At 45.0% G+C, this 14985-nt stretch overlaps 1 protein-coding gene across 1 annotated transcript in view; it reads right to left on the minus strand.

The window, feature by feature from the left end:
• LOC145413276 (uncharacterized) overlaps window positions 1–14985 on the minus strand; it is a 175242-nt gene that overhangs the window by 145952 nt on the left and 14305 nt on the right. The window contains exons 2-4 of the mRNA XM_080283005.1: window positions 4843–5076; window positions 4359–4695; window positions 3298–3358 (exon numbers count right to left, since the gene is read on the minus strand). Of these exons, the coding sequence (XP_080139131.1) occupies window positions 3298–3358; window positions 4359–4695; window positions 4843–5076 (632 nt within the window). The remainder of the gene's footprint in view (window positions 1–3297; window positions 3359–4358; window positions 4696–4842; window positions 5077–14985) is intronic.

Consider the following 14985-nt stretch of genomic DNA (forward strand, 5'->3'; position numbering starts at 1 on the left):
GAAACTCCATGACCTTGATTTTGACTTTTCATGGTCACTCGAATACCTCCAAAATTTAATCAGTTATCTTTAGGACCAGTGCCCGCATATCCTGAACGTTTCGTGCTATTTTATTCAGCCGTTTATCCGTAATGTTGCAACAAAGAAACAAACAAGAAAACAAGAAACAATGAAAAACAAAGAAACGACCAAAAACAATACCTCGCTAGACTCTGTCTCGGGCGAGGTAATAACTAAGCTAAGCATGCGACGCGCTCTTGAATTGGTTACTTAGCATCGCACGACACTGGTAAAAAAAAACTCTCTCTCTCTCTCTCTCTCTCTCTCTCTCTCTCTCGTAACCCCGCAAAACCCAGCCTCTAACAACCCAATTTTTTTTTTCCCCGATAAACAAGACTCAAAAATGCAAAAAAAAAAATAAATAATAAATAATAATAATAATAATAATAATAATAATAAACATCTTCCAATCAATGACGGGCGAGATGTTTATTTTCGGAGGCTAATTGAAAAACGCGGCCGGTGTAATTTTTCGAAAAGCGAGGTGATCAAATTTTCCCGCCTAATAATGACGTTCTAAAAAAATTTGTTGCCGGCTCAAGCATAATTAAAAATGTGTGAACGATCGTAAAGATGATGGTATGAAAAAAAAAAATGCGAAAAAAACAGAAAAAAAAAGATGCGAAGAGAATAGCCACAAAAATGATTAAGTTTGTTTTAGCGAGTGATAATATTGTGTTAGTTTCTCTCTCTCTCTCTCTCTCTCTCTCTCTCTCTCTCTCTCTCTCTCTCTCTCTCTCTCTCTCTCTCCCTCCTACTCTCTTTCAGGCTCTTTATCTGTACTTGTTTTCACACTTCCTCTGCAGGCTACGCTCTTTTTACTCCCCTTATTCTCCCTCCCCCTTACTCACTTTACTCTCACTCCTCCTACTTCCTTTATTCTCCCCCGTATTCCCTTTCCTTCACCCCTGTTTCATCACAGCTCCATCCCCTTCCCAGCTTTTCCCCCTCCTGTCTTCCCCCACACTTCTGCCCTCCCCTCCCTACCCCCATTCTCCCACCTTCTCCCTTTCACAGCCCCATCTTCTCCCCTCTCCCCATCTTCTCCCCACTTCCCCTCTTCCTCTACTCCATCTCGTCTCTCCATACCCTATCTCTCCCTACCTCTCCCCTCTCCTCTCCCACCATTCCCCTCTCTTCCCTCCTACCACCCCTCTCCCCGACCCCTTCCCCCACCCCCCTCGTTAGCCAGTTAGTGTGGTTGTGGGTGTATTAATCAAAGAGCCAATTAGGTAGTTAGGCCTAAATGAAACAGCCTTGAAAATAACGCTGAGATAGATTGACCAGACGAAGATGGGGCGCTGTGTCTTGGGGAGATAGTGGGGAGAAGGTGGGGAGATAGTGAAGAGGAGATGGGGTAATGATGGGGAGGAAGTGGGGTGCTACTGAAGAGGAGGTTGGGTGATGATGGGTGAGATGGAGAGGTGGTGGGGAGGAGGTGGGGAGATGGTGAGAAGGATGTGGCAGGATGGTGTAGTGGAGGTGGGGAGAGAGTAGGTGTGGGGAGAAGGCTTCGAGAAATGTAAGGAGGAGGTGGGGAAGTGTTGGGGAGGAAGTGAGGAGCTGGTGGGGAGGAGAAGGGGAGATGATGGGGAAAAGGTAGGGAGGAAATAGGGAGACGATAGAGAGATCAAGCTGTCCCACCCACCCCTTCGTTTCCCATAACTTCCTCTCCCTTTTTTCCCCATTGTTCCTCGTCACCCAGAAGTACATTTGAGGACCTGGATGTAACAGTGATGGTTGTGGATCCTGTGCAGGTAGATTGGGACTTAGTAGAATGTAATCGTCTGCCTAAATAACCCACGTCCAGTTGATAGGCATTACGAATAATATAATCTTTTTTTCTTTTTCATTATTTCTCCCCTTCCTTCATTCTTTCATTCATTCGTTCACTCACTAACTTATTCATTCCTCCTTCTCCTCCTCCTCCTCCTCCTCCCTGACGTTCACTCCAACCCTTACCTTTCCTCTTCTTATCCACCATTCCCCTCACATTTCTCTCCCTTATTTTCTTTTCCCTTTCCCTCTCCCACTCATTTATCTAACTTCCTACCTCCCTTCCTCTTTCCTACTTTTTCCACTTCTTCTCTTTTTCTTTCTCCCGTTTTCCCCTCTCTTATTCCTTTCCTTCTTTTTATTTTTGTAATTTCAGTCCATCCATACCTTATTTTTCCATTGATAATCCATTTTCCTGCTCTTTTTGTTTATTTTTCTCATCCCACAGTTTTCCTTCATTTTCCTCCCTTTTTATCATGGCTTCTTTTCCCTTTCGTTTCTCCCTTAACGTTTTCTTCTGTTACCCTTTCCCTTCTCACTTTTACCCTATCTTCCTTTCCCCCCTTCCCTTTTCTTTCGTTTATCCCTCATTCTCTCATTTTCCTCTCCCCTTTTCTTATTTACTTTTTCGTCCCTTACCTCTTACTCCTTGCTTCATATTCTCTCTAACCATTTCTTTCACTTCCCATTCTTCCCCTCTTTCCTTTGTTAGTTTCATTACTTTCTCATCCATTTCCTACTCCCTCCCTTCCCCTCTTCTCCTCACCCCTTGCTTCTTATCCCCCTTTCTCTTTATTCCCCGATTTCGCACTCTTCCCTATCTCATTTTCGTTACGTATCACTTTCCTGTCTCTCATACCCCTTTTTTCTCATGCATGTTTATTTCTCCTCAGTTAGCATCACGAATAGCGAATGACATTGGAGTAACGTAGAGCATGATAACGATATGGAGATAACGAATAATGTCCTATACAGTAACGATATAATGATGATTGGCGTCTTATGCTGTAACACAATGATGATGACAGGATGATAACGAAATGACAGTGAGGATGCGATGATGGAAAATAATGGTAACGAAAATGTAATAACGAATGACGTCTTATACATGGCTGAATTATACTGTATTCTAGGTGGCATGGAAAATTCCGTAACACCTCTTCCTTAGCGATTTATTATTCACGTTACACCTCGGTATCCTCTTGCATGTAAATACTGTGGATAAAACGAAATTAATTGTTTAGGTGTAATATGCAAAAGAAGGTGTTTTGGTTTAATATATGCAGAAGAAAGTGCTAAGGTGTAAAATGCAAAATAAATCGCTGATGAGAAGGCCCAACGAAACCTACAACCCTACCTAGGACAGTGACACATTAATAACAAGATAATAAGAGCGAAAACACAGTGGGATAAGGTAAGATTTTCACCTCTGCGGAGAACATTTTTTGAAGGAGTACTTACATCGACGTGGACCCCAGGGATTTCAAAGATCTGTTTTGGCTTCTTCTTTTTTGAGAGATATCTGGAAAAAATGGAAAAAAAAAATAATGACTCATTGTACCAAAACGAAAATTATAGTTATGCTGTATATATATCGTGTGTGTGTGTGTGTGTGTGTGTGTGTGTGTTTGTGTATGTGTGTGTGTGTATGTGTGTGTGTGTACTTCAACTTCCCTTTTGAATTTATCCTATAAATAAATAAATCCTGCAGTTCTTTTATATGGGTACGGCCGCAGACAGAAATATTACTCCACTTTTTGGCTCAGTAATTATGAAATGTGTACATAGTATCCTGACAATTTCGGTTGTCATCTAAGATTACAATAGTATGTTTCTTAAGTAATTGCTTACTGTCTCTTTACGTATTGTTAGGCTGGATCAGTATTTATGTCCGCAACTGTACGAGAATACAGGATGGTCTACACTAAGCTACAGTATCCCGACATACTTCTATGCAAATTTCCAGTGTGGTAAATGAACATAAAAGCACATACGATCCCAGAATTTGTATGCTTGTAAGGCTTTACTTTTTGACTCATAAAAACCCTCAGAAGTTCTAAATCGATAAAAATAACTAGATAGCACTCAGAGAGCGGATACCTCCGCCGGTGCCATTGCAAGATCCGTATCTGCCCCAAAATTTAATCAATTCTTTCTTGTTCCATGCCCCCCCTTCCACAAAATTTCATTGAAATTCATTGAGAACTTTTGAAGATGTCGTCTGGACAAACAGACAGACAGACAAAAATAGGTGATTACATAAACTCCTCCAACTTCGTTGGCGGAGGTAAAAAGGTGTCTGAGGGTATTTTCCCAAGGTACAATTGTACCTAGTTTGAAGTGAACTGATAAAGAAGTGAAGGAGTGGCACCAAGTTGAAAAGCGTGTGAACGAAAGAAAAAATAAAAGAGAAACTGAGCAAATACAGAATAGTGTCCGCTATAGAGTGGAGACCATAAAGATACAGTACGGATGACACATAAAAATAAGGTAACCAAATCTTTTTATGAGTCGTCACTTACCTATAAAATTCATTCTCGTCCTTGTACCACTTGACAGAGTAAAGGGGATCGGAACCCCTGTCGTAGAGACACTCCATCTGGGCGTCTTCTCCTCGGAACTTATACACGGGCACTTCGATCCCATAGAACTTTAGGTGTCTATTGCCTCCCCTCCCTGAACCCCCTGACCCCCTCCTGTTGTCGTCATATCTGGAGCGAGACGAGGAGGAGGAGGAGGAGGAGGGGTAGGAGTAGCCGGAGCGGGAGGAGGAGGAAGAGGAGGAGGGATAACTTGAGTGGGAAGAGGAGGGATAGCTTGAGTGTGAAGAGGAAGAGGAGGAGGAGGAGGAGGGGTAGCCTGAGTGTGAGGAGGAAGAGGAGGGGTAGCTTGAATGGGAAGAGGAGTAGCCGGAGTGTGAAGAGGAGGAGGAGGAGGAGGAGGAGGGGTAGCCTGAGTGTGAAGAAGAGGAAGAGTAGCTTGAATATGATGAGGAAGAAGAGTAGCCTGTGTGAGAGGAGGATGGATAGCCTGAGGAAGAGGAGGAGGAAGGGTAGGCTGAGTGTGAGGAGGAGGCAGGGTAGCCCGAGTGTGAAGAGGATGAGTAGGAGGAGGAGGGGTAGCCCGAGGACGAGGGGTAACTAGGATATGATGAACCCCCGTTATAACCTGCCCTGTCCATGTTCAAGACAGGATAGGGCATGGCATCGTCCCCGCTGGCCAGGCATGACCCCACCTGACCTGAAAGTAGAAGATAAGGGGTTGATTAGGGTGTGTCCTGGAAAATAATACATCAAGATCCAAATTCGAAAAGGTCTTTGCATTTCGAATTCACGCGAAGGAGGGCGGGGAGAAGCAGTGACGTTATGGGGGAGATGAGAAAGGAAATGTAATTAGAGCTGATTCTGCAAATTCTTCCTCCCCCCTTCTCCCCCCTCACTTAAGGTTTTTGGGTAGAGCGATATACAAATGTAAGATTTAGACCATATATTTTGAATATTCTTAACAAAAATCAAACTTAGTCATAAGGAACAGTATTTGAAAGTAGTCAGTTAAATGGTGCCTGTACAGGTTCTTCCTCCTGTCTTTAAAAATATATACCATAGATCAAATGTACAGTATGAAAAATTACACACACACACACACACACACACATTAAACTCAGTCACGAGAAGTAAAAAAAAAAAAAAAAGTCAAATATCTGCACTAGTCAGGCATTCTGATATTACAAATGTGATTAGAATGATTTTCGATGGACTTAGTTAATCCACGCAACCATGGCCGGAACACAAATTGACAGTAAATAAGCTCCCAATGGCACAACCCCCTATGACGTCACGGGACCCTCTGCGCAAAGAAGGTTCGTTTTCGTCCAGATGTGCGCAGACCTTTTATTCTTTAGACCTTGAAGGATATACTCGTACTTTATTTTAGTTATCAGAATTCCGCTTACACACTTCCCCTTCTAGTTTTGGCGATGGAATGTGTAATAATATTGGGAAATAATATGAAAAAACCGAAGTTAACATGAGAAGGAAGGATACTCGATATTGTTTGAGGAGTGAGTAACATAGAAGGCTAGACACACCTATCTACCTGTCGTCTCATCTACCTGCCGTCTTATTTACTTAGCCTCTTACCTGCCTCCCCTTTTTCCTAACTATCTATCTACCAGCCTGTCATTACCTGCCAGCCTACCTTATTACCTACCCACTTACCTGCCTGCCCTCTTACCTACTTGGTTATCTCCCTACCCTCTTATCTACCTGCCTTCTTACCTATCTGCTTACCTACCTACCGTTTTACCTACCTACACTCTCACCTACTTACTGCCCTCGTACTTACTCACCTATCTACCTTCTTACCTACCAGCCTGCCTGCCAACCTAATACCAACCTGCCTTACTGCCTCCCTACTCTCCTACCAACCTACCCTCTTTCATACATACCGTCTTACCTCCTCACTTACCTACCTGCCCACCCACTTACCTACCTACCTTCTTGCCTACACCCCTAGCCCACCGCTCAATAGCATACAGTTTACCATTGATCTTAGTAATTAGTGGGACAGAATAACAGAACGACTTACCTACCATGACTACCACCATTACTATCATAACTACCATTATTGCTACCATAACTGCCACCATTACCAGCATGACTACCATTATCACTATCATAACAACCATTATTACTATCATAACTACCACTATTACTACTATGACTGCCACCATTACTACCATGACTACCACCATTACTACCATAACTACCACCATTCTACCTCAACTATTACCACATCTACTGCTACCACTACCATTTCTACAGCTTCACTACTATAACTGTCAGCATTACCACCACAACTACTAACATTATTACCTCAACTCGATACATTACTACCACAACTGCTACCACAACTACAAGTATAACCATTACTACTACTATAACTACCAGCTTTTCTTCTCCAGCTATCAAAACTATCACCGTTACTACCATAACAACCACCATTACTACAACAATTATCACCATTACTACCACAACTACCATTTCCACCACAGCTACCAACTTTCTTTACTATAACTACCATCATTACTAACACTACCAACACAACTACCACCATTACTACCACAGCTGCCACCATTACTTCTACTGTTACTGTTATTACCACAACTACCACCATTATTACTACCACAGTTACCATCATTACTACCACAACTGTCAGAATTACTACCACAACTACCACCATTACGACTTCATCAACATTTCTTCCACGACTAGAGTACAACGACCTCTCTCTCTCTCTCTCTCTCTCTCTCTCTCTCTCTCTCTCTCTCTCTCTCTCTCTCTCTCGGACCAACACTGCTACCACCAACATTACCACACCTACCACCATCCTGCACCACCACTATCTTATAGCTGCACCATTATCACCATTATAGTAACTACAACTATCTTCCACCCCACCACAACCACCACCATCCATAATCACAACTACCACTATTTCCACCCACCACTACCACAGTCACCACAACTGCTGCCACCACTATCACCACAACAAGCACATTTCTCCACTACAGCTACCACCATCACTGTCACCACAACTACTTCCGTCCTCTACCGCACCTACCACTATCACCCTTCACCACCACCACAGCAGCTACCATACCCATCCCCCACCACCATCATCACCACAACTACCACTCTTTCTCCATTTCCACCACCTTCCTCCACCACCAAAACTACCACTATACCGTACTCCTCCCCCACATTCACAACGACCACTACTACCACCATCCACCCACCACCACAGACTTCCACTACCCCTGACCACCCTTACCACCTTCCCCTATCCCCTGCTCACTACTACCACTACCACCACCATCCACCCACCACCACAAACTACTACTGTCCCCTTTTCTCCCCCCTCCACCACCACCACCACCACCCCTCCACCACCTCATTGTGTAGTTCCTTACCTTTCCACCTTTGACAGGGAGAGTTAAATAGGGCAATTAAATGGTGATGACGTGAGCCAAGAGAAAATGACCCCTTATTAAACTCTATCACCTTCTCCCCAGCGGCTTTCTCCACTCCGACCTAACTGCTGACTTGTATGTGTTGTGTTTTGTGGAGTTGGGGTGTTTTGTGTGGGTGTCTTTGAGTGTGTGTGTGTGTGTGTGTGTGTGTGTGTGTATAACTGCCTGGCACTGTCTGTTTGTCTATTCATCTCTCTCTCTCTCTCTCTCTCTCTCTCTCTCTCTCTCTCTCTCTCTCTCTCTCTCTCTCTCACACACACACACACACACACACACACACACACACACACACACACACACACACACACACACACACACACACACACATTCCGTTTTGCTGGGAGCTCTCTCATTTAGGAGCATAAGAGCAAATATAATACTCCCAGTACATTGTAAAGAAAATACCGTAGCTACTTTGCGTGTATGAATTTATTATTACTGCTAGGTGGGGGCGGCCATCGTCCACTCACTTCATGTAGTGCTGTCTTTAGGTGGATTTACACTGAAGGACAAGGCAAATGGTTTCCTGTAACCGAGAAATAATTTACTTAGTCTCAAGGTAGTCATAGAACCAAATGACGCCTGGTGGATTAGTGGGGTACGGCCCTCTAGAAGCAAGGGATTATTAGGGGTATGCCACTCAGGGGCGAACGAGGCTGGTTACCCCTTACTTTAAATTTTACAAGGAGTTGCAAGGATAAGTAGAACCTCAAAAGAACTTACGACTCTGTATAGCCCCCGGTCCCTACGCTTGTGGTGTGGCAAAAAGAATAGAATGATAAATGTATACCGTATATAGTACAAAAGAAACACACACACACACACACACACACACACACACACACACACACACACACACAAATCAAGTTAACCCCCTCAGCACAAGGACGTCACATTAATTTTATTTTTGTTATCTCCAGACGATTTATTATTTATAGTATAGATTTTTCGAACTGGAGGGGTTACATGCATAATACTCTTTCCATTTCTGTTTTAACACTATTATGATATTTTGTTTTATTTTGTCTTCAGTACTTCAGTTTATATTCACATTTCTTTTCTCTCTCTCTCTCTCTCTCTCTCTCTCTCTCTCTCTCTCTCTCTCTCTCTCTCTCTCTCTCTCTCTCTCTCTCCATACACAAATATATAAACACACACGCCTACATACCATCATAACTTTCATTACCCTTCCTCCTCAACCCATTCCCACATTTTTCACTCTCTTTCAACATCCCTCTTTATTCATCCCTTCCTCTCCCCTCTTTTTCCCCTCTCACACAGACACCTTTCTTCCTCTCCAGGGGCCTATACTTCCCCTCTTCCCTCTAAACCTTTCACCCTAGACGATGTACTCATTTTATATATTGTTTAGATGATGTAATCTTCGAACTTAAAGGGGTTTCGTCCTTCCACTGCTGAATAAAATCGTCTGGAGGTGGAAAAAAAATAAATTGTAGTTGAAAATGTCATGTTTTCAGAATTACCCTCTTACGACTCCCATTACCCTCTTCAGCGTGGTCTTTCTCTTTTTAGGACAGTTTCCCCCTCTTTCATTTTCTCGCCTCTTGTTTCTCTCTCTCTCTCTCTCTCTCTCTCTCTCTCTCTCTCTCTCTCCCTCCCTCCCTCCCCATAATTCCCCGCCGCCTCTGCACGCCCCATATCTCCCCATCCACTCCCCAGGGTGACGGTAAACCCCCCCATCCCACCCCCACCCCAACAGCTCCTCCACCCCACCCCTCCACCACCACATAGCTTGACCCACACCTTAGAAGTGGGAGGGGGGAAGAGGGAGAGAGGGAAAGAAAGAAGGAAATGAGGGAGAACAGAGGGCAAGGGAAGGAAAGGAAGAAAGATACTGGGAAGGAGAGAAGACAGGAAAGGAGGGGAGGGAAAAGAGAGAGAAGAAAAACGTAGAGGAAGATAGGTGGCGAGAGAGAGAGAGAGAGAGAGAGAGAGAGAGAGAGAGAGAGAAATGAAGAAACAGTGTCAGGGTGGAAAAGTGAAGGGCAAGGAACAGTAGGGAAGGTGAGTGTGGGGATGAGTAAGGAGAAGGAATACATAGGGTAGGTTGGTAGCTGAGTAGGATGATAGGTAGCTGGGAGGGTAGCTGGGTTGGTAGGGACGGAGGTTGGTAGGTATTTGGATGAGTAGGTATATGGATCGGTAGGTAGATAGGTGGGTGGATAGGTGCTTGGGTAGTTAAGTTAGTAAAATAGATCTTGTAGGTAGGTAGGTAGATAGGTAGGTAGGTAACTAGGTAGGTAGATAAGTAGGTAGATAGGTAGGTGAGCATATTATATAGGGGGTATAATCAAAGGCCTATTGGCTTATAACAGGTTGAGCCTCTTTCTCGGTGGTAAACTAATTGCTCTTGGGATATATGAAAAGATATAACCAACATGTGTGTGTGTGTGTGTGTGTGTGTGTGTGTGTGTGTGTGTGTGTGTGTGTGTGTGTGTGTGGAAAGAGAGAGAGAGAGAGAGAGAGAGAGAGAGAGAGAGAGAGAGAGAGAGAGAGAGATGGTGGGGGAAAATTGACATGACGAAGCGAGGAAAGGGGAAAAGAAGTGGGGATGGAAGAGAGAAAAGGGAAGAGGAAAGGAAGGGAAGATAGGGGATTGAAGGAAAAAAAAGTGTGAAAATAGGTAGGGAATAAGAGGAGGGTGAAAATTACGAGAGGAAGGAGGACGAAAGGTGAAGGTAGGGGAGGGGAAGGGGGAAGGAGGGGGAGGAAAGAGTGGGTAGAAGGGAGGGGAGGAAGGAAGGAAAAGGGAGAAGTATGAAGAAAATTATCACACGAACGAAGGGTAAGGTGGGTAGAAGAAGGCTGGGGGTAGGGGGGATAGGGGTTAGGTACTGTAAGGACAAGGGATATATTGGGGTGTATTTATCTAGGGTAGGTGGGGGGGTTGGGGAGGGAAAATATAGTGTGGGGTGGGGAAGTGGAGATGGAGGAGGGGTAATCAGTGCATGGGGGTAGGAAAATGAATGAAGATGAGATGCATTTTACTAGAGTTGTGGGTAAGGGAAGTTTGCTGGACTGGGGGAAGGGATGGGAGGGTTGGTGGGGTGGGGGGAAGGGAGAGGAGGGTTGATGGGGTGGGGGAAGGGAGGAGAGGTTGGTGGGGTGGGGAGGGGATGGTGGGGATACAGGTGCGTCTTGGGAGGAAGGGGAGTTGTAAATATTGGGAGCCTGGATGGGAGTTTACCGGTAACGGCAGGTGAGAGAGAGAGAGAGAGAGAGAGAGAGAGAGAGAGAGAGAGAGAATGCAGTTGCTAATTTTGCGTTGATACCGAGAGATAAATAAATGAGAACTAAAATAAAAACTGAGAGAAAAAATAATAGGAAGATGGGAGAATGAAAAAAATAAAGAGTGAAAGGGAAAAGATGAAATAGGAGAAGCAGTGGTTAACAAGTACGGAAGAACGATTGAAATACATGAGGGTAGGAGTGAAAAGAGGAAGTTGAGGAGGAGAAAAGGGAGAGTGAAAAGGTAAAAAGAGAGGAGGGGAAGGAGGAGGAAAGGAAGGAAGAAAGGGAGCATGGAAGGAAGGAAAGAAAAGGAAGGGAGAGAAGGAAGAACAGAGAAAGTATGGAGGATGTTGTGGGAAGGGGGAAAAAGGGAGAGGGGGAAGGAGAAGGAATGGAGGACTGAGGAGATGTGTGGAAAAGGGAAGGAATGAAAAAGAAGAGGGGAGGAAGAAGAAGGGGGTAAGAAGAAGAAATTGTTGGGAAGGAAAAGGGGAGAGGAAGAAGTGGAAGAAGAAAATGGAGGGAAGTAGTGTGTTGGAGAGTTGAGAAGGGGAGAGAAGAGGTGAGGGGAAAGAAGTGGAATGAAGACGGAGATGGAAGGCGGAATAGGGAGGGGGAGGAAAAGTAGAGGAAAGGGGAGGGTGGGGAGGGAAAGTAGGGGAGAGGGGGAGGGGTGGAGAAGTGAAGAGACAGGTGGGAAGATGGAGGTACCTGTGGCGTTAGTTAATTATTAGACAGGAGAGAGAGAGAGAGAGAGAGAGAGAGAGAGAGAGAGAGAGAGAGAGAGAGAGAGAGAGAGAGAGAGAGAGAGCTGTCTTTAAAAACCCTGACACCTTCCCATCCCCGTCTGCCTCTGGGGAATGGGTCTCTTTCTCTCTCTCTCTCTCTCTTGATTTCATTTCACCTCTGTCAGTTAATATACGGCATCTGGATCTCTATTTCTGTCTACCTCCCCTCTCTTTCTGTCTGTATCTGTCTATCTACCTCTTTGAATCTCTCTCTCTCTCTCTCTCTCTCTCTCTCTCTCTCTCTCTCTCTCTCAACCCATTTACAACAATTACTCTTCTTTTTAATCCTTCTGAGAGAGAGAGAGAGAGAGAGAGGTTAATAAAGGCTGTATCTAACCCCTCCTTCTTGAAAAATAACCACGCTTAATAAAATCGTCTGTCGGCAGTGTGATAAAAGGTACGCTGTCTTAGAGAAGTGATTAAGGATTTATTTCCGGCCATCTTGTAAAGTTTCCATGCAGGTAAAAATGACATAAAAAGGTCACAATAAGGCGTAGGCTCAGTAGGGAAAAGAAATCGCAAAGGAAAAGGTGCCAAGAGACCTTCAAAGTTGAGAACAGTACGATCCTGTGTAACTCTAGGTGTGAAACTATACCCCGTCCACTTTAACTTGCCCTAAAATTGCCATCTCTCTATCATGAACGCCGGGCTGTAACAAAAGATTAGCACAAGCATGGGTCTAGCTGCGAAGAGGTGTGGAAAGGATGTAGAGACGTAGTATTTTGTTTTGTGTGTGTGTGTGTGTGTGTGTGTGTGTGTGTGTGTGTGTGTGTGTGTTTTAGAGAAACTACGTACGTCTCTGTGTACATGTATAACAATGTATAACCCCCCTCCCAGCCAGCCCCATTCCCCCCCCCCCTCGTTGCAATCATGTTGAAGGGACGGATTGGAGGGATTGCGTGAAGTCATAATGAGCGATGAGCCAGGCGCAGCGGAATTGCGTTAAGAACATTACCGACACTAAAGTATTGACGCTGCAGCACTCTTTGATCACCCCAACGCTAATTCCTCACTCGTAATGTCGGGGGAGGGGAGAGGGAGAGAGGTGGGGAGGGGATGGACTGGTGAGCGGTTGGAGGGAGTGGGGAGAGGGGGGGAAATGAGAGGGGACGGGAAGAACAGGGGTAGGAGTAAGTGGAAGCGTAGGATCGAGTGGGGAAGGGGGTTGGAGGAGAGGGGTACAAATGAAGGGAGAGAAAGGGGAGGAAAGGGTTAGGGTTGAGGAGAAAAGGACAGGAGGGAGTGGAGAAGGGGGAAAAGATAAGAGGAAGGGGGATTGGAGGGGAGGAGGAATGTTGGAAGGAGGGAAGGGGAAAAAAAGAGTTGATTTGGGGAGGGGAATGGGAGAAGGGAGAAGTAAAGGGGAACAGCAGAAGAAAGATGAGCTAAAAAGGGCGATATAAAGGAGAGAGAAGGTAAAGGTAGGAGAGGGAGGGAAGACTGGGAAGAGAAAGGGAGAGGAGATGGAGAGAAAAAGAAAAGGGAAAAGAAAACAGGGGGATAGTTTGTAGGAGGGGGGGGTGGCAGGAGAGGAAGAGAAGAAGGAAAAAGAAATAGGATACAGGGAAGGAGGTTGTAAAGGGAGGACTGAGGGAGGGAAGACGGGGAAGAATCTAACAGAGGGGATTATTCAAGTGGATTAGAGGGTGATTAGACGAATGGGTTTAATTAGAACGATTGGAACTGATGATTGTCACGTGTTATCTCGCTTATGACTCATTGCTGCTGTTGTTATTGTTTGGAGAGTGATTAGATTTCCTTTTGTGAGCGGTGATGGTGGTGATGGTGGTGGTGGTGATGGTGGTGGTGATTTATTAGACTTCCTTTTGCATGTGGTGATATTGATGTTAAAAATGATTGTGATGGTAACGACTGTGATGGTGATGGTGATGGTGACGATTATGATGATGATGATGATAATACCGTATACTCTAGCTTGTAACCCCTTCAGCAAGAGGTCGTAGCTGTTTATAATCCCTTCTACCTCCGGGCGATTTTTTTCTGCCCTAGAGAGAGATACCAAACGAAGGGATTAATTAGATATTGCTTTCACTCACTAGGCTATTTCAGTATCAATTTTTTTTTTTTTTTTTTTACTGCTTCATGTTGAGAAAAATGGTAAGGACAAAAAAAAAAAAAAAGAAAAAAGAAAGAAAATCCAAGTGCTCTCCCTAACAGCTCCACATCCCGACAGCTCCACATTAACAGCTTCACACCCCGACAGCTCCACATTAACAGCTCCACATCCCGACGGCTCCACATTAACAGCTGCACATCCCGACAGCTCCACATCCAACCCTTCCTAACAGCTCCCTATCCTGACTGCTTTCTAACAGCTGCACAAACCCGACAGATGTCCTTCACTAACAAATAATGGTCCCAAATTCCGACAGTCGTAGAAACCCGACAATATCCAGCCGACAGATCTCGACAAATATCCAGCCGACAGATCCCGACAAATATCCAGCCGACAGATCCCGACAAATATCCAGCCGACAGATCCCGACAAATATCCAGCCGACGGATCCCGACAATATCCAGCCGACGGATCCCGACAAATATCCAGCCGACAGATCCCGACAAATATCCAGCCGACAGATCCCGACAAATATCCAGCCGACAGATCCCGACAAATATCCAGCCGACAGATCCCGACAAATATCCAGCCGACAGCCCGAGGTCCCGACAGCCGACAGCTTCCGTGGGGGGGGGGTCCCGAGAGAGAGCCGGATCACTTTTTCTCCCGCGTCAGATCATCTCTCAAGGCTCATTCACCCGCCATAAAACTCTCTCTTTTTCTCTCTCGCCCTCCCTGTCCCCCTACCTCCAGTTTCTCACCCTCATTTCTCCCTCCCCCATTTTTTCCCCTCCCCTTTGCATTTCCCTCCCTGGTTTCATTTCCTCCCTTGTTAGTATTAGTTTTATCTTTTTTTCAGTTTTCTTGGTTCTCTTTTCGTTTTTCGTGGTTTGATTTCGTGGTTTTCATTTGACATGGCAAGGTCTCTCTCTCTCTCTCTCTCTCTCTCTCTCTCTCTCTCTCGATTCTGTCCTGTTTTTCGCCTGTTTTCACCTCCCTTA

The sequence above is a fragment of the Coenobita brevimanus genome, chromosome 95 (genome assembly GCF_032717465.1).
Source record: "Coenobita brevimanus isolate Jiangsu-jjx chromosome 95, ASM3271746v2, whole genome shotgun sequence".
Taxonomy (NCBI): Eukaryota; Metazoa; Arthropoda; class Malacostraca; order Decapoda; family Coenobitidae; genus Coenobita; species Coenobita brevimanus.